This window comes from Eleginops maclovinus, chromosome 1 (genome assembly GCF_036324505.1).
Source record: "Eleginops maclovinus isolate JMC-PN-2008 ecotype Puerto Natales chromosome 1, JC_Emac_rtc_rv5, whole genome shotgun sequence".
Classification (NCBI taxonomy): domain Eukaryota; kingdom Metazoa; phylum Chordata; class Actinopteri; order Perciformes; family Eleginopidae; genus Eleginops; species Eleginops maclovinus.
The window spans coordinates 9,418,696-9,440,036 of record NC_086349.1 but is presented as its reverse complement, the minus strand read 5'-3'; the positions used below and the strand labels follow the sequence as shown (position 1 = coordinate 9,440,036).

At 40.3% G+C, this 21,341-nt stretch overlaps 1 protein-coding gene across 1 annotated transcript; it reads right to left on the bottom strand.

The window, feature by feature from the left end:
• Positions 1-448: 448 nt before the first annotated feature.
• LOC134866762 (ladderlectin-like) lies at positions 449-9,047 on the bottom strand. The gene is made up of 4 exons (XM_063886956.1): positions 8,982-9,047; positions 6,324-6,458; positions 5,854-5,965; positions 449-504 (listed from the first exon to the last, which is right to left on the bottom strand). Exons 1-4 carry the CDS (start codon positions 9,045-9,047, stop codon positions 449-451), a joined length of 369 nt encoding a protein of 122 aa, XP_063743026.1.
• Positions 9,048-21,341: the final 12,294 nt, after the last annotated feature.

The window sequence follows — 21,341 nt, the reverse complement described above, 5'->3', positions numbered from 1 at the left end:
GTGATGGTGAGATGAAGCCTTATGAAGCTTTGCAACTTTCCAGCCAATTGGTTTGCAAAAGGGTTCATCTCATGAAGCTTCATTTGCACACAAACCCCCCTGTTGGTCAAAGTTTGTAAAACAGGCAGATATGACATCTCCACAGAGTGATCTCTTTATACAGAGTTCCCAATGAGGGAAGCTTTAACAATAACCCTTAAATGAACATGAAATCATATTTTCATATGTTTGTATCAATATAGTATATATACTATATTCCTGTTGAATGGTTGTGATTGAAAAGCCCAAGGAGGCTGGTAAACATTGCAAAGAGGGATTTTTCTTCTTAATAATATTCAAAAACTTAACCATGTTATAGCCTCAGAAAAGGTAAACAACATCAAAGTATACATTTATTAACTACATTATGACATTAAACTTAGGTTTTTATAAACAAAATAAATGTGTATTATCCGGTCGTTGATCCTGCGACCCTGCTGTTGATAGTCAGCTGCTTTCCACAGTCTACAGACAGACAGACAGACACAGACACAGACACAGACAGACACAGACACAGACACAGACAGACAGACACACGCACGCACGCACGCACGCACGCACACACACACACACACACACACACACACACACACACACACACACACACACACACACACAGTTAAATGTTTGCCAATAAATGTATTGATCCCCTGTCCAAGGAAGGGAGTGACTTTCTTTTCACCAAACTCTCAGTAAACATCAAGTCACTATACCAGACCTAATAACAAAAGACAGTTAAGAGTAACCGTTTGATTTCTGCACCAATACTAAAAACATGTAACACATGAAATCCTGAAGAACAGAGTACAGTTGCTTAAACTTTTGTCTAACCTATCCTTCAACTGTTGCATGTGTCTGCACTGTCTCTCTGCATTCCTCACATACACCTCCAATAGATGAGAGAGGGAGGCTTAGGGGGGAACAGGACACTAGTGTAACGTGTTACGGATGCAGGTGACACGTTATAGATAGAGGATGTGAAAGAATCGACAGCGAAGCATCTCATGTGTTCTCCGACATTTTATGAGGACAAAAACAAAACAATGACCTATAAACGTTTACATTAGACGTAAATCCACAACAATGCTCACATCAGGGAGGGCAGTAATAATGAAAATAATCAAAGACGTGCAACGGGAAAGTGTTCCCATGGGAACCGTAACTCGAAAATATGTAAAAACTACAATCTTATAGAATTACAACTTATTATAAATGAAATATTCACAAACTAAACATTATGTATACACATGTTTAACTCTGTTACACCAGGAAACACCTGTGTGTCCTTTTGTACAAGTTTTTTCACCATGTCATACCTGCCGGTCTTTTGCCGATGTCTCTGATGTCCAGGCGTGTGTTTAGACCTCTCTGGCTTTTCTAGACGGTATTGCTCTTCTTTTTTTTACAGTGGTGTACTCTCCAAACATATACACATTAATTTTCTAAAAGAATTGCATTGTGTTTTCTGATGGAGTAAATGCAAAAACAACTGTATTTTTGGGCTACAGCTGATGTTTTTAAATTGACAGGACTTATTTTGGCAGATGGAAATGATTGAAACCGGTAGTACAGCGAAAAAGACTATTAATCTGAGCTGTGAAATAAGGAGACCTGTAATGTTTCTCAAATTATTATAAATATTGTATCATGTTTGATTGGCTCTTTTTTGGGTACAGAGTCTTTTTATGCAGGGTTTTTATGGGTTTTTGTTGATAGTTTTACTGTTGTACTCCTACTCTTTCCAGAATAGTAGTGGAGAATGGAAAAATAATTCACTTTTTCTTTTGAAGACTCTCAGAAAATGAGAAGATGACTTCAGTTCAATCACCAGTTAATCAAACAAGCAGGGGACATTGTAGCATAAGGCTATTATTGCAGGACTGCTGGTAGTATTGTAGTACAGAATGACAAACAACTATTACATCAGACTAGTGTTATACAGAATTAACACTAAGCATAAGTTTATTGATTAAAAGTTAAAGTGAATCAGAAGTGTCAATCAATCTTTGAAACCTTGAAGTCATCGAGGCCCGACGTCCTGATGGAAGTGACATCCAGAATGAAGACTTAACATCTTCATGCCGGGGACAATGAGCCGGCAGAACAAACAAACGATCTCTTCTCAGAACACAGACTGTCGTTGACGTAGTCAGTTTCTGAGTGTTAAAAATATTCAAAAAACACTTCATACATTTATCCAGTCAATTAAATAAAAACAACAGGTAAAAATGAATTGCTGTATTAGGTTTTTAGCATCAATTTTAAGAGGAATATTTAAAATATATGAATAATAATCTCTTTAAAAATGTAGTTAGTATGACAAAAGAGGATAAAGAACACATAATTGTTGTTTTACCTCTAAAATTTATGTCCATGCAATTTTCCTTTCCACCGGAATTATTTGGCTCCCCCTTTGTCCAGCCGGTGTAGCTAAACTTAGTGCCATCGCTCCACAGCCACACACCCTCCTGAAGGAAAAAGGATTAAGGGTCAGTGTACGCATTTACACAGAAACACTTTGTGAAAGCTGAAGGCTGAAGTAGAGGATAACAGAGGGGAGTGAAAATGCTCACACTGCCAATTCACCTTTAGTTTATTTGAACAAATTGACTAGCAGGGTTTGTTTAAAATAAAATTGATTTCAAATATTTCAAATGTCAACCAAAAAAAACGTCATCCGCAGAATCAAAATTGGTTTTATTTACCAAGTAGGTTTACACATACAAGGTATTTGCTTTGGTATAAGTGGTCCATACGGAGACACAGAAAGAAGAAGTCCATGTCCATATCTCTTTGATGCAACTACCAAATAATACATAAATCTCACCTTGACAGCATCATAGCCTCCAACCCAAGTTAATTTATCTGTGCCTGTTGCCGTTTTCACCAACTTTCTGATGAATACGTATTCAACTTGAGTTTGGATAGAAGCCAGATTACCTCCCAGGTCATTGCAAGATTTCTACGATGGGGAAACAAAGTCAGTCCAACGTTGTTGTTTGTTTCAGAGAATAAGCCAAGATTTACTTTGTCAGTTTCTGCATTTTTGATGTCCTTTTATAAAGTACCTCAGCAGCAGCCCACTCATTTTCCCCATTGTTGAAGATGAAACATATTAAAGTAAAGTCAAGTTTAGTGGGTGCTTGCTCTGGTTATGAAATAGTTTGTCCACTCTGAGTGTAAAATCGTCTTGGTATAAGTTTGTTGGTACAATGTGATGTAAATATTGTACATAATCATGTTAGCTATATGACCTGTATTTTAAGGAGTATGTAGCTTGAAAGATAAGGTGAATGTTTTACATGGATTTATCAAAATGGAATAGTTGTGGTGTTTTTGTTTGGAGTTCCTTTTACTAGTTTGTGTAAAAACGATGTCTGCTAATGTCAGATTGATCTTCTGTAGTGCATTTATCCTCTTGTTGGTTGGAATAAAATGTTTTATGTTTGTTAATTATGTTTGCAGAATTGAGCTTTTTTAACAGCTTATAGAATTTAAAAAGAAATATAACATGTGCAAAGTGAATGGGTGATTACATTGATTAAATGGAATCCAACAAGGTGTAGTTTGCACGCCTGGACTGAACCCAGTTCCCTAAATCTTACTATATTAACAAAGAGTCTTAATAACTCTTAAGTTTTGAGAAACAAAAGTGCAATTATATTAAAGCAATAAATAGAGAATAGTAGAGTTTCTATCACCCTACCCTGAGATGTCCCATGGTCCTCTTTATACCAATAGGAGATTTCAGACCATATTTTTCACTTTTGAAAATTGTAACAAAAAAAGTCCATTATCCAATTAAAAACTTAAATTATTTAAGCTCACAATAAAAATAACTTCAGAACTTTCTCATTTAAAAGCATTTTCTCCTCATCAAAGAACACTGCAACTACTGTTTCATTACTAACTTTCCTCAATTCCTCCTCCAATTATAACTAGTGCTTTCCTAAATCCACCTTGACAGCCTGCTCTGTCCAGTTTTACTTAATAATACATTACTGTATTTCCTTTTTTAAGGTAACGCTCTGCTCATCAAGAATGTTTTTAATTTCATCCCTTGGCATGTTTTTCCCTTTCCCACAAATTGTTAAAACTGCGCCTTGACAAAAGTACCACTCATCAATTGAGCTTTCCCTTAATTAATTACCGCTATTTTGTTTTTGTTTGTTGGCACAGGATAACTCCAATCATTTTAGACATCCCCAACACATTTTCGACTTTAGTACTGATCCGGACTGGGTAAGAATACTTGCAACAATGAAATTGAATGACATAACGGATTTGGTTCCTTATTGGCTCTTTAACTGCCAGACTGTTTAAAAACACCAATAATTTCAAATAAAATAGCATCTCTTTGTGGATGTAATCCTTTGTCAAAAAAGGAACCAGATGTTCAGTCTAGTGGGAATACACCTCAAAGGCTGCACTGCAAGCAAGGTAAATTACAGAACAAAATGGTGTTGTTGGTGTGTTTCTTTGTATTTATGTGCCATTATTTATATTTATTGTCGCCAGTTTGAGTTGATCTGCGTCACTAATGTGTTGTCATAACTGCAGTGTTGGACAAACGCTATTATCATTACACAAGTGAAAAAGTATTAGGTTTTGAGTAACTTCTATAGTGTCGTGTTGTAATTCCTCCAAAAGAGGGAACAATGGCGTCAGGCTATAGTTCAATCAGGAGAGACTTAATTTGTTTGAAGAACCTTTATTGACACATGGTCATATGATAGAAATGTTATAGTCTTTGGCGATTAGACCCCAAACCTTATAATGGATATGTTAAGGGGGAAATGCGCCGTGAGCATATAGGAACCCCCTATTGTGTTTTCTGATGGAGTAATGGTAAAACTAGTGTATTTTAGGCTATGTTTCAGGCTACAGCGAATGTTTCAATATTGACAGAACTTCTTTTGGTTTTCTCAAAAGATTGAAAGTGGTCCTACAGCAAAATCAAAGCGTCCTCAGCAACAGTCTGTTATCCAAAATGAACAGACATTAAATATTGAAATTGACCATTTATAATAGAGTATTTATCTGAGCTGTGAAATAAGGAGAATGAAATGTTTCTCAAATTCATAATACAATTATATGAATACTATTTCATGTTTGATTGGCTATCTTTTGGGTACACATTCTTTTTATGCAGGGGTTTAATAACAAACTGTGTATTTGTACTGTTGTACTCCTACTCTTCCCAGAATAGTAGTGGAGAATGGAAAAATAATTCACTTTTTCTTTTGAAGACTCTCAGGAAATGAGAAGATGACTTCAGTTCAATCACCAGTTAATCAAACAAGCAGAGGACATTGTAGCATAAGGCTATTATTGCAGGACTGCTGGTAGTATTGTAGTACAGAATGACAAACAACTATTACATCAGACTAGTGTTATACAGAATTAACACTAAGCATAAGTTTATTGATTAAAAGTTAAAGTGAATCAGAAGTGTCAATCAATCTTTGAAACCTTGAAGTCATCGAGGCCCGACGTCCTGATGGAAGTGACATCCAGAATGAAGACTTAACATCTTCATGCCGGGGACAATGAGCCGGCAGAACAAACAAACGATCTCTTCTCAGAACACAGACTGTCGTTGACGTAGTCAGTTTCTGAGTGTTAAAAATATTCAAAAACACTTCATACATTTATCCAGTCAATTAAATAAAAACAACAGGTAAAAATGAATTGCTGTATTAGGTTTTTAGCATCAATTTTAAGAGGAATATTTAAAATATATGAATAATAATCTCTTTAAAAATGTAGTTAGTATGACAAAAGAGGATAAAGAACACATAATTGTTGTTTTACCTCTAAAATTTATGTCCATGCAATTTTCCTTTCCACCGGAATTATTTGGCTCCCCCTTTGTCCAGCCGGTGTAGCTAAACTTAGTGCCATCGCTCCACAGCCACACACCCTCCTGAAGGAAAAAGGATTAAGGGTCAGTGTACGCATTTACACAGAAACACTTTGTGAAAGCTGAAGGCTGAAGTAGAGGATAACAGAGGGGAGTGAAAATGCTCACACTGCCAATTCACCTTTAGTTTATTTGAACAAATTGACTAGCAGGGTTTGTTTAAAATAAAATTGATTTCAAATATTTCAAATGTCAACCAAAAAAATGTCATCCGCAGAATCAAGATTGGTTTTATTTACCAAGTAGGTTTACACATACAAGGTATTTGCTTTGGTATAAGTGGTCCATACGGAGACACAGAAAGAAGAAGTCCATGTCCATATCTCTTTGATGCAACTACCAAATAATACATAAATCTCACCTTGACAGCATCATAGCCTCCAACCCAAGTTAATTTATCTGTGCCTGTTGCCGTTTTCACCAACTTTCTGATGAATACGTATTCAGCTTGAGTTTGGATAGAAGCCAGATTACCTCCCAGGTCATTGCAAGATTTCTACGATGGGGAAACAAAGTCAGTCCAACGTTGTTGTTTGTTTCAGAGAATAAGCCAAGATTTACTTTGTCAGTTTCTGCATTTTTGATGTCCTTTTATAAAGTACCTCAGCAGCAGCCCACTCATTTTCCCCATAGTTGAAGATGAAACAGCGAGAGCCAAACAGAGTCCAACCTGGGAGGCAGCCTTCAACACAAGATATCCTTTATTTGCTACAGTATATAGACACATATGAATTTTATTTTCAAATGCACTTTTACGCAATAGTCTGAGTCATTTAAGACATTTTAAAAACGTTTTTTTGTTTATTCATCTCTTATGTCACACCCATACGCTTTTATTTTATTGTTTCCATTTCTCTCGGTGCAGTAAAAACACTGTGCAACTGTTGGTCTTAAACTGAGGAGTGCAATTTTCTATAGCTTGAGATCGTTAAAGTCAACTTAGAAAGCAACCAAACCAAAGCAATGAAAGCATATACAAATGCTGTCCAGTAGGATGTACCAACCTTTTGTTGGAGGGCAACCTGCCTGTGAATGTAAAGAACGCATTATTAGGAATGAACAGATTCTGATTCATGGTTAAGCCTCAGATTGAACACTAACACTACAACATACAGTGGGGCAAAAAAGTATTTAGTCAGCCACCAATTGTGCAAGTTCTCCCATTTAAAAAGATGAGAGAGGCCTGTAATTTTTTATCATAGGTATACCTCAACTATGAGAGACAGAATGGGGGGAAAAATCCAGAAAATCACATTGTAGGATTTTTAAAGAATTTATTTTCAAATTATTGTGGAAAATAAGTATTTGGTCAATAACAAAAGTTCATCTCAATACTTCGTTATATACCCTTTGTTGGCAATGACAGAGGTCAAACGTTTTCTGTAAGTCTTCACCAGGTTTTCACACACTGTTGCTGGTATTTTGGCCCATTCCTCCATGCAGATCTCCTCTAAAGCAGTGATGTTTTGGGGCTGTCGCTGGGCAACACGGACTTTCAACTCCCTCCAAAGATTTTCTATGGGGTTGAGATCTGGAGACTGGCTAGGCCACTCCAGGACCTTGAAATGCTTCTTACGAAGCCACTCCTTCGTTGCCCTGGCGGTGTGTTTGGGATCATTGTCATGCTGAAAGACCCAGCCACGCTTCATCTTCAGTGCCCTTGCTGATGGAAGGAGGTTTTCACTCAAAATCTCACGATACATGGCCCCATTCATTCTTTCCTTTACATGGATCAGTCGTCCTGGTCCCTTTGCAGAAAAACAGCCCCAAAGCATGATGTTTCCACCCCCATGCTTCACAGTAGGTATGGTGTTCTTTGGATGCAACTCTGCATTCTTTCTCCTCCAAACACGATGAGTTGAGTTTTTACCAAAAAGTTCTATTTTGGTTTCATCTGACCATATGACATTATCCCAATCCTGTTCTGGATCATCCAAATGCCCTCTAGCAAACTTCAGACGGGCCTGGACATGTACTGGCTTAAGCAGGGGGACACGTCTGGAACTGCAGGATTTAAGTCCCTGGCGGCGTAGTGTGTTACTGATGGTAGCCTCTGTTACTTTGGTCCCAGCTCTCTGCAGGTCATTCACTAAGTCCCCCCGTGTGGTTCTGGGATCTTTGCTCACCGTTCTTGTGATCATTTTGACCCCACGGGGTGAGATCTTGCGTGGAGCCCCAGATCGAGGGAGATTAGCAGTGGTCTTGTATGTCTTCCATTTTCTAATAATTGCTCCCACAGTTGATTTCTTCACACCAAGCTGCTTACCTATTGCAGATTCAGTTTTCCCAGCCTGGTGCAGGTCTACAATTTTGTCTCTGGTCTCATTTGACAGCTCTTTGGTCTTGGCCATAGTGGAGTTTGGAGTATGACTGTTTGAGGTTGTGGACAGGTGTCTTTTATACTGATAACGAGTTCAAAAAGGTGCCATTAATACAGGTAACGAGTGGAGGACAGAGGAGCCTCTTAAAGAAGAAGTTACAGGTCTGTGAGAGCCAGAAATCTTGCTTGTTTGTAGGTGACCAAATACTTATTTTACCGAGGAATTTACCAATTAATTCATTAAAAATCCTACAATGTGATTTCCTGGATTTATTTTTCTCATTCTGTCTCTCATAGTTGAGGTATACCTATGATAAAAATGACAGGCCTCTCTCATCTTTTTAAATGGGAGAACTTGCACAATTGGTGGCTGACTAAATACTTTTTTGCCCCACTGTAAGCATTGCCCAATATGTCATCGTACCAATTCATTCTTTACTTATACTCCCTGCAGTATCTGGGTTCAAACTTTCTTTTACTTTGTGAAACTAAGCTACGGGGGCTACACGTTCTTACTTGTCCCCGCCCTCATTAATTATAACATCACTTTACAGTGTCTCATTTTTAAATAAGAGACTGCTGTGTGACCATAATGACAACATTTCAAAATACAAGTGTTGCAGGTGATGGAACAATGATATTATGTTTAATACATTACCACGGTATTATCCATAGCTAATCATAACTTATATAACTTACCTCTGCCTCCATCCAAAGTCCACTGGTCAAACAGATGAGCACAATGCAGTAGAAAGCTGACGCCATCTGTGTAAAGAACAGCGATGTTAAAAATGAAATATAATTTATTACAGTAACTAAAGTACCAAGAGTTATTTGACACAACTTCCATGACATATTTCATATACATGAATACAAACCTTGCTTTGATGATCAGATGAAGTTGTACTTGCAGCAGTGTGATGAGTCGTGTAATGGCTTGGAAGGGAAGCACTCTTTATATACCTTATCTAGAAGATATACAAACACTAGATTGTCATCACCTCATCTTTGGTACCAGTTCAAATATCACAAATTACATATTGACATATCCTGAAGTAAATATTTGACCTTTTCATAAAAAGGTTAAAAAAATAGTTGTCTATAATCATTATAGACAACTATTTTTTTTTTACAGTCCTTTCCTGCTGAGGAAGTGTCTGCATCTCTCCCAGATGAACTGAACACATTTTATGCACGCTTTGAGAGGCCCCCGGCTGTGGAGGCACAGAAGGCCCAGGATCCCTGCTCACTGGTTTTAACCAGTGCAGATGTGTGTAGATCTCTGAAAAGGATCAACGCACACAGGGCTCCTGGACCTGATGGCATCCCTGGCCGTGCTCTCAAGGTGTGTGCAGTTCAGCTGGCAGATGTGTTCACAGACATTTTCAATAGGTCACTGTTCCAGTCTGTAGTCCCCACATGTTTTAAAGAGTCCATCATTGTCCCTGTCCCCAAAAAGACAAAACCCATCTGCCTCAATGACTACCGCCCAGTTGCACTCACCTCCATCATCATGAAGTGCTTTGAGCGGTTAGTCAAAACTTTTATCACCTCCTCCCTCCCTGACTCACTGGACCCCCTGCAGTTTGCCTACAGAGCAAACAGGTCCACGGATGATGCCATCTCCCTCACCCTCCACACTGCCCTCTCCCACCTGGACCAGAGGAACCCTTATGTGAGAATGCTGTTCATTGACGACAGTTCAGCATTCAACACCATTGTGCCCTCCAAGCTCATCATTAAGCTCAGGGACCTTGGGCTCAACAGCGCCCTCTGTGACTGGATCCTGAGCTTCCTAACGGGCAGATCCCAGGCAGTGCGGATGGGGAACATCACATCCTCCACCTTGACCCTCAACACCGGAGCCCCTCAGGGTTGTGTGCTCAGCCCTCTCCTCTACTCCCTGTTCACGCACGACTGCGTGGCCACACACAGCTCCAACACCATCATCAAGTTTGCTGACGACACGACCGTCATCGGCCTGATCACAGACGGCGACGAGATGGCGTACAGAGAGGAGGTCAGAGCCCTGACATCTTGGTTCCAGGACAACAACCTCCATCTCAACGTCAGCAAAACAAAAGAGCTGATTGTGGACTACAGGAAAAGGCAGAGAGAAGCAAACAAATTCATCACCATCGACGGGACTCCTGTGGAGAGAGTCAGCAGCTTCAGGTTCCTCGGGGTAAACATCAGTGAGGACCTGACATGGACACATCACACCAGGGTCATATCCAAGACGGCTCGACAGCGGCTCTTCTTCCTCCGCAGGCTGCGGAAGTTCAACATGGACTCCAGGATACTCTGCAACTTCTACAGGTGCACCATCGAGAGTATCCTGACTGGCTGCATCACCGCCTGGTATGGCAGTTGCACCGCCCTCAACTGTAAGACTCTACAGAGGGTGGTGAAAACTGCTCTGCACATCACCAGGACGGAGCTGCCATCCATGGAGGACCTCTACACCCAGCGGTGTAGGAAGAAGGCCGGTAGGATATTAAAGGACCCCCATCACCCCAGCAACAATCTGTTCTGTCTGCTGCCGTCTGGCAGACGGTACCGCAGCATCCGGACCAAGACCACCAGACTCAGAGACAGTTTTATACCACAGGCTATAAGACTGCTGAACTCCTGAGCTCTGTGAATGTCTACTCACATCTGTTTATAGTACACATATATATTATACACATCTGCCATACATATCTGGTTATAGTACACATATCTATATATTATACATATCTGCCATATACATGTGTTTATACGTAATATATGCATCTGTCCATACCTCCTCATTCAACAGTGTAAAGTATTTAAATACTTCAATGTATTCCACATATGTATATATTTCACATCCTCAATCTTTATTGTTGTTATTGTAAATATTCTTCTCTCTTTTTGCACTATTTTATTTATCTTATTTGCACCATGTATGTTGAGTTGTTGGAGGAGCATGGGATGTAAGATTTTCATTGCCAACATATACGTTGTATATGCTGTGCATATGACCAATAAAACCTTGAAACCTATGTATATGACATATAAAATCCATTTAAAAGTGACAAATACCATAAACATGATTCTATCTTACATAGGTTTGTGTGGTCTTTTGCCTCGACCACCTCACCCCAATTTCCTCATCAGAATCCAGTTCTGATGTATCACAGGTCAGTTTCATCTTCTGCCAGGCTGACATGAAGTCACCTAAAACAACATTTACATAGGTAAATCACCAGCATTAATCTTGACTTGAGATATTATCATTATAATCACTGTTGGCTATTGGGAGACACAGTACAAGGTACTAATAACAACTAGATGATTCAAAAATGTATACCATATTTCTTCAGAAGACAGGATGCCTCGACCTGTTTTGGCCTGGCACCTCGGCGGACATCACTGCTCTGATGATTGTCTCATCACTTGTGTAAGCTGGCCAGAGGGTATGCCCGTCCTTGTACCACGATTCAGGAACCACAGATACTGACTTCTTTTCATCATAATATTGCACAACACAGAACATTCTTTAAAGAAAGAGAGACAGAAAGAAAACCTAGCATTAGACATTTATAGTGCCTTTAAAAAAGCATTATCCAGCCCCCTGAAAATAATCAGGTTTCAAGTATGAATGTTGAATACTTTTCATAACCAATTTACAAAATACATTTTACTGGGTGAAAGTGCACTTAAATGTACATCAAAAAATTACGTTAAAAAGTGGGGGTTTGAAATCAGAGTTTTCCTTCTCCTAGGTGAACTACCAACCAAGGCTAATGAGCTCCACCTGCCCAGGGATGCAGTTTAACGTCATACCCAGGACAAAGACAGCCACTCTAGTGTTTCACCGAGTGTTGAATTGCTATCGATACAAAACCTCCCCTATGGGGGAGTAATACGCATTTATGTGCAACGGCACACACTTTGGCATAAAGATAATGTTCCGATAACAAAGACACACTAAAGATATCCCGAAAGTCTGAACTGAATGGATAGGTGAAGAACACAGACTTGTGGAGACTTTGATGGTCCACTGGTCACAAACCATTTGGCTGTACTGCCCTGTAACCCCTCTAGAGTCAAGCTCATTAGGAACTGGTCCAACAAAATGAGGCCTTTTCAAAGAGACAGATTGATTTATTGATGACTGAATAATTTCATTCTGCTCAGACAATCTACGTAACATTTGTGCCAAGGGGCGTTCGGGTTTCCTAACAAGTTTCTTTAGTTTCTGCAGGTGGTTCTCATAAGGGAAATCTGAAATGTTATCCAGACAACCATGCTGTCTCGCATCCTGTGCAAAAAGGAACAAATGAATGCACATTGTACACAAGGGCGTCCTTGCCATATTTTTGGCCAAAATGGGTCACGAACATTCGGAGCAATGTATCGGCATACTGCCAGGGCAGTGAGGACAAGGTTGGACTGACTAAAACTGCAATACTGGAAAACAGCAGCATAACATTTTGGTGTATATTTGTGTCCAAGTATGAAGGCAGGCCCGTACAACAACAGGCCCGATGTACAACAAAAACATCCTAAATTCGGTTGCCTTCCACCTGTCAATGTCCCTCAATGTTCTGGGTTTTCTTGCAAATTCCAAAGGAATGTAGTTGCGCAACCCTGTTAAATAGTCAGACATCCGGTTGACAATGGAAGCAGGTAAACGGAATCTGAGGGCCCTGGTGATGTTCTTCATTTTGTTTTTGGGCGAAGGATTCATCTGTCCTGAGTGGGCACGAGTCTAAGGGAAGATATATATTCTCCTTGCTGGGCACATTTATCACATCCAAAATATCCGTTGTGACTCTTAATGTTTTTTACAAAAGCCCGGGCAGGTGTATCACATATCACAGAATCTAAGTTAACAGAAATCCTTTTGCCCTCAAAGTCAATACCACTCTCCAACTCCTTCAGCTCAGAAACCTTCCAAAAAGACTTCCGCTGGCTTTATGTGGTCCACATAACAATGCAATCACAACAGGTTCTTTTATTGGAAAACCTAGTAAACATCTTAAAATTGGCCACACCCGAATCCCACTACTCTTGAATAAGGGCAATCCATCAATATTCATTTGTAGTTTAAATGTGCAGCCAGTTTCAAATGACTCAAATGCCTGGTGTAGTTTCTCCTTAAAGGAGGACAGGATACCAATATAATAATAAAGTCCCTCACATTTTTTCCCAGTGTTAAATGTGATCTTAGTCTTAAGGAGGGTTCGTGCATCCTTGGGGAGATCAGGGTGATGGAGTCTCAACATACCAAGAAGAGCTGTAAGAGCTACCAGGGAAACTCCTAAAGTTAAGGCCCAGTTAGGAAGACTTTCACCTAGGTTGCAGGACTGATCTGTCTCATCTGCATCTTGGTCTGAGTCAGACTCCTCCTCAGGCAGATCCATTCTAAAGGACTGCTGGTCAAAATGTGATGTGCCCACTGCCCACAACAATGTGCTCCTCTATCATTTCATTCCCAATCTCCTCCATATCACGCTGCTGTGAGTGCAATCCAGGCTGTCCTTCCACTATACTACAACACTGGGAAGCAAAGCTTTCGCTGTGCATGTCCCTAATTTGTTGAAGCTGTTGCTGAACACCTCTACGCGCTCTCCGTGTCGTAACGAAAAAAAAGTGCCCCGGCCGTTTAGTTGTGGCGCGTCCGGTCTGAGAAGCTGCCCCAGATCAGGCCCATAGGCCTGCACCCACAGGACGGACTTATCAGTTGTGGCGCGTCCGGTCTGTGCATCTGTCCCTGATCAGACACGCACCTGCCGGACGGACTGTCACAGTCAGAGCTACAGACAAGTCTGGCGAGAAGCTGGTGCAGATCTGCATCATGAGTGTGACTGCTGCGTGAATCTGCTGATTCGAGAACGAATCTGGCCCAGATCTAATAGCTGTCTGGGATAGATTTATCTGCATAATATTTGACAATTTCCTGTTCACTTACCGATCCACTTGTTCTGTATGGGATAATATGGGGGTGGTTTACTGTTTAGATAGGGAATAGGACCCCGGAAGACTAGTGTTAGTGTAATTACACAGATCTGAGCCGCTTGATGAGTGCTTGATTATGTTGTGTACTTTGGGTTTAGCTCTAGGTATGGCCACATGGTTTTTTCTTTATTTTTTGTTATTATCATTACCATTAGCATTTTTTCGTCGTCCTCTCCTCTGTCTCCTGTGTATGCAAGACAGTGTTTGTCCAGCTCAACTTCTCTTCGAGGAACTTCCTAGCTGGTTTCCGCCATGACAACGACAGGTAGAGGAGTGCGTCTGGTTTCCTGGAATACTAAGGGCATGAACAACGCTCCTAAAATTGGTAAGGTAATGACACGGCTGCAACATCTTAACGGAGATATCATATTCCTACAGGAAACTCATCTTACATCCTCTGATACCCTTCGTATTAAGAGGGCATGGATGAGTCACTTGTTCCACTCAAAATTCTCCAGCAAAGCCAGAGGGGCAGCAATTATTATTCACAGGAATGTCAGATTTGAATTGACACATTCAATATCAGATCCTAATGGTCGCTATGTCATAGTTTCGGGCATGCTACAGAACACACCAGTAATACTAGGTTCTATCTACGCTCCCAACTGGGATGATGATAATTTTTTTGCGAACCTCTTTGCGCGAATTCCCAATGCCGACAACCAGTGTCCGAACTACGAGGGGACTCGGGGGATCCGAGACCCCATGAAACTGACACGAGACCCCCCGAAAACATGATTTGGGAAATGTTGGGGGGTCTCTAAAATAGTGTTTTCAAGATCCGCGCTCAGAGTCAAGCGCAAGAGCAAGCGCACCCCCCCCCCCCCCCCCGAGCGAAAAATGGGACCCCCCGAAAATCTCGGCATAGTTCGAACACTGCCGACAACCATTGTATTATTATGGCCAGGGACTGGAATTTGGTCCAGAACGTGAGTCACGACAGGTCATCGCTCACACAATCTACTCTCTCCAAATCGGCCAAGGTAGTACTGCACAATGCATCACAATTAGGACTCTCAGACCACTGGAGACGTATTAACCCACAAAGTAGAGCCTTTTCCTTCTTCTCGCATAGGCACCACTCTTTTTCACGGGTTGATTTCTTTTTACTCGATAACAATTTCATTCATCTGGTCAATTCATGCGAATACCATCCTATAGCCATCTCAGATCATTCTCCCACCTCGGTTGACATTAATATCCCTCTTGGTATGTCCCCCCCCTCCATTATGGAAATTCAGTTCTCCCCTGCTGTCAGACAGTGAATTTAGAGACTATGTTTCCACTCAGATTTCAAATTGAAATGAATGACACTTCCGACGTTAGTTGCGGTATTCTTTGGAAGGCTATAAAGGCCACTGTGCGGGGACAGGTCATTTCGTACACTGCACATAAGAGAAAAGATGAAAAGGCTAGGCTTTCAGAAATCTGTGATGAGCTTCGCTTACTCAATGAAACATACTCCTCCTCTCCCTCTCATTCTCTCTACAAGAAATGCCTCCTGCTACATTCAGAACACGATCTTCTGATGACAGGCATTGTTGAGAGACAACTGAGACAGTGTAGGCAGCGTTACTTTGAGCAGGGCGACAAGGCTGGTAGACTCCTAGCTCAACAGGCTCGTGCGGCCAGTGCGTCCAGATTGAATCCCTAAATCAGATTGTCCGACGGCAACCTTACTTCTAACCCAGCTGATATTAACAGGTCTTTCTTGGAATTTTACACCAATCTCTACACATCGGAATGTCCCCCGATCCCCGCCATGACCCCCAATCCTCTCGACTCCTTACCCCAAAATCAACGAGAACATCGCTAACGAATTGGGCAGCCCCATCTCCATCCTTGAGATACATGATGCAATAAAATCAATGCAAAGTGGGAAGTCTCCTGGCCCCGACAGCTATACAGTCAAATTTTATAAGACATATTCTTCCAAGTTAGCACCAATTTTGACTAGAATGTACAATGACGGCGCTCTCCAGTCTGGCCGATTGCCGGAAACTTTGTCCATTGCCTCTATATCCTTGCTTCTCACGAAAGACAAAGCTCCTACTTCATGTGGCAGTTACAGACCAATCTCACTGTTATGTGGACTGTAAGATACTGGCCAAAATACTGGCTATCCGCCTCCAACGTGTACTGCCAGATATAATTTCGTTCATTCAAACAGGCTTTATGGTGGGGAGACACTCATTTTTTAACACAAGGAGGTTGCTCAATATAATTTTCTCTCCTTCCTCTAACATCCCCGAAGTCATAGTGACACTTGACGCAGAGAAGGCCGCTGATAGGGTTGAGTGGAGTTACTTATTTTTTATTCTTGATAAATTTGATTTTGATTCCCAATTTATTTACTGGATTATAATCCTATATGCCTCTCCATCTGCTCTCGATCTCCCCCTTTGTCTCTCCAACGTGGTACGTGCCAGGGCTGTCCTCTTTAACTGCTGTTGTTCAATATAGCCATTGAACCTCTCGCTATCTGGCTCAGAAGCCATGAGGGCATCACGCGTCACGGCATGGTTCATAAACTGTCTCTCTACGCTGATGACCTTCTTCTTATGATCTCAAAACCCTTATCCTCCCCCACCCCATGTTCCTTAAAAACTTTCAGCCACTACTAGATAAATGCAAAGCTGATATGTCTAGGTGGGCCTCCCTTCCCCTGTCTCTTGTGGGTCGCATCAACCTTATAAAGATGGTCCCGGGATGTCTGAAAGAGCCACTGAAGTATTCATGCCCAGCCTGAATATGGGCCGTTCTGGGAAGAAGCCAATCATCTGCACACGTAAGTGAATTATTGAATTGCGCATACATAGCATTAACAACTTAACATATGCTTACACAATGTTGAATCACATGAACCATATCAACAAGACCAATACGGATATTTTTAAATTGAGAAACTCACACATTAAACCAATGTTAAAACAATGCATCTAAAAAAATACCTACCCTGACATTAAGGTTTGACTGAGTAACATGTCTGTGATCCAAAATGCAACATAATGTTGACTTGTGTGGTTTCAATAGATTTATCTATCCTTTAACATGATTTCAACTCAATTATGTAGTGTTTTCTGTGTAATTGTCTGCTTTTGCTACATTAATAATTCTTAACACATCTCTAAATGTGTTGTTTTTGTAGCTGCTGACCTCCACATGCTCACGATCATGGAAAACATGAAGCAACAAATCAGTCAGCTTTCAATTATGATGAGTGTGATGATAGCTAGATCAACTGCGGCAGCTGAGCCTATTGGGGAGATGCCTACTGAGATCTCCTTTCCCCTCGCTCGATGAGGTTGAGTGCTTTGAGGATTGGTTGAAAAATCCAGCCAACTCTCTAAAAAAACAGCACATGGTATTTATGCTTATATTACATCTAAGTCCACTAACTGTTTCAAAAAACATTACATGGTATTTATGCTGTTTCTTGTTGTCAAGGGGCATCTCAATAGAATTTGCGAGGGTGCCTGGTGATATCCCTTGGGCAATTTAATATATTTGTCTTCAAAGTAGATTTTCTCATTGGAATGAATGGGATTCTATGGATTTACGCAGTAAAGTTTTACAGGTAATAGCCTACATTTTAGCCTGTCCCATTAAGAGAACTCTGAATCAACCATATAAACCATATACTTTCTGCAAGCATATGGATGTAACACATCACATGAGATATGTCCCACCCTCCTCATTGTTATGGTGCCCATACATTGGGTATGGGTCAATTGTGTATATATCTGATACATTTTTGACCTGCACCACTTAGGGAAAACTGATTCAACAACCATATATGTTCTGAAAGTATGTACCCTCAGAGTGTGATCTAACATAGGTTTTTGATGTCCAACTCTTTCCTTCACTGTGTACCGGATGTATGGATTTAACCTTTGGGCTGACTTAACCACTTACCATATGCCTCATTTCCATATTAAAACATAGAATACTCCACACCACTTTAGTCACATATTCATTATTATTTATTTGTGCAAGCGTTTTACTTAAATGTCATGTAGGCTAACACAGATCTTTGAATATTGAGTCTAATATTTACTCTCTGTGTATTTGCTTTGTGTGCTTTTTGTATGTCTTAGAGGAGCAGTGAGGAAGAGTCGTGTGAGTGAAAAAGCCACTGAACACCATAAGATGGTTCAATCTGACTTGCGACCGTGGGGGTCGGCCGCCGTGCACGCACACACCCACCAGCAATTGACTCGTAATGTGTCTGCCAGATATTTTGTTCTGATATTTGTTCTGAATGTTACATACACTTTTATGGGGGACAATGTTGAATGAATGAATGAATGAATGAATGAATGATGAATGATGATGAATGAGATTGTCTTCCTAATCAATTATTCAGATGCCTGTGTATATTTCAAGTGCATGCGTTTGAAGGTGCATGATTTTGGGAGGTGTAACACACACTTTTATAGCACAGTCTGTTTATGCACATATGAGACATAAAGGGGCTCTGTCTCTTACTTGGATGCATGATGAAGGTGCTCGTAATGTGTCTGCCAGATATGTTGTTTGTTCTGAATATTTGTTCTGAATTCTTATTAGTGTTAATTTCGGTTAATTTCTGTTCATTTTTGCAAGATCCTAAGACCCTGTTGCTACAAATGCATTGCCTTTAAAATTTTTTAAAAAAAGACAAATAAAATGCAGACATTGGAGAAGCACCAATAACAGGGCACTCATAGTGTTTTGTTGCCTTTTTAAATAAAATAAAAAATTATTTAAAAAATTACAAATTGTGGGTAGCCTGTTTGTTTGAACCTTAATTGTCTGATAGCCTAAATATGAATCACAGACCAGGGCCAGATGAGCCCCAGATGTTTGTTACGGATCAGGAACAGATCTGGGCCAGATCCGCACCACACATAATGGTAACTGGCCCAGATCTGTTCCCGATCCGTAATTCCCACCTGTTCAGGTATTTGGCCGTTGGAAAAAAAGAGACCGGCCCAGACCCGTTTAGCGGACCTGCGCCAAATGCTAATCAAGACCTGGCCCAAATACATTTTGTTGTGATAATTGGTTGTGTTGAGCGTTAAGGTTAGGATTTCTTTACAATGAAAAATAAACAGTCTCATACAAATGTTGACAAAAAGGCTGAGCATGCAGCAGCATTTCATACACCAGATAGGAGCATGTCACCACTCCCAAAGTGACTGAAAGTTCATTTCAACCTTGGTATTGATTTGACATTGGGCGTATGTGTTTGTCAACTTGACAAAATGTCAACCTGTGACACCTGTTGCTGCAACTACTGTACCACAGAGGCTGTTTTAACTGCTTTGCCAGGTGTTTATAATTATGTAGACATATACTGTCATTGGGATAGCATCGCAACCATGCAAGACAAAGCTTCACGAGTGTCGTTAAAATCAGAATAGAGGCTTAGTTTAATGAGCACCACTGCCCCGGTCACCCACTTTACACCCCTGGAATATTTGTTCATCATTGCTGGTTTGATCCAATCATGATCTGGAGTCAATGCACCTTTATTCATTTCTTAGAGTAGAACATGTGTTTCATAATGTTCCTTTGTAGTACGTGCACTGAGCTTAATGGTTCACAGAGCTGGTTTGTATTATTTTTATGTAAAGACATATTAGTATATTGCTTTGACTTAGATTATAAAAAAAGATACATTGTGAGCAAGCAAGGACCGTTTCCAACCAGGACCAACTCCCTTCTGAGTTGGTATGATTTAGTTGGACAATTGCCTCTTCAGAGGGTTTGCTTTTGCCGGGAGTTCCCAGACGTCATCTGCTGCACAGTTTAGTAAAGTGTTGGCTAAACATCATTTAGGATGTACCATAGCCATTCTCTGAAGGCCCTTTTTCATTCTTTATTTATATCAAATATGAATCAAGATTATGTTACTGCATTTTCTTTAATTAAAATGAATGTCACAGTCATTGTTACCATTTGGATCACACTACTGATGGTGTCCCCTTAGTGGTTACTTTAATGATGACTCCTGATTTGTGCATGCTCACTTTGCGTTCTATTCTCACTTCTAGAAAACTGTGTAAGCAAATTCAAAACTGAAAATAAACCAAACTCACATTTAATTAGAGTTCTACAGGTCTGGCATAATCTGCAGATTCAGGGCTACTTCGCTTTTGCAAAGTTGCTACCATTAAAACCCTTTCTTCGTGACTTTTCCATTATCTTTATCAAATTTTAAGACTCTCCCTTGTTGACCTCTATTAGATTCAGCCTAGGATTAAGATCTGGGTTAACCACTGACTGTGGATATATGGGATAATTTCAGTCATTCTCTTTTTTCAGTTTAAAGTAGTATACAGAATCCATTTATATAAGGCAGAACTGGCTAAAATAAACCCAGATATTGTCCCTTGAACAAAATCCAAAAACTCACAAAATCATATGTATTGGCTATGGCAGAGCAGCAGTTTGTTTTTTAGAATTTTATTTTGAAACCTGTCTCTCCCAAATCTTACAATGTATAATTCAACCTGGCCCCCTGCTGGCACTCTTTGGTATTCCAGCTGAAGCCACAATTACCTGCTACAGAGATGCTAATTGTGCTATGTGGTATTATACTTTAAGAAATTGAGGCTATGCCACACACACATTGTAAATGGCTTTAGCTAGAAATAAATTGTCTTTTAAAAGCGCGTTTCTGTGCGCATGATAGAGGCCTCACGTGTCTTACAACCATTTGGAGTGTTGGGTGTGTAGATCGTCAGAAACTAATGTGACGGGTGTATTTTTACAAACTGCTACATCTCTGGCATTTGATTTGATGTCATGCCTTTTCTTTTGTCTTCTGCTGGAAGAGCATTGGTTGGGTCTCCACTTAACCTGGTCCATGAGTGGAAATGTCCCCACAGCATGCATCAGTCATCAGCAGTAGCTATACAGTTAACACCCCTGTTTGCAATTTAACCATGTGCTGCAACACATTATAGACAACTATTTTTTTAACCTTTTTATGAAAAGGTTAAAAAAATAGTTGTCTATAATGATTATAGACAACTATTTTTTTAACCTTTTTATGAAAAGGTCAAATATTTACTTCAGGATATG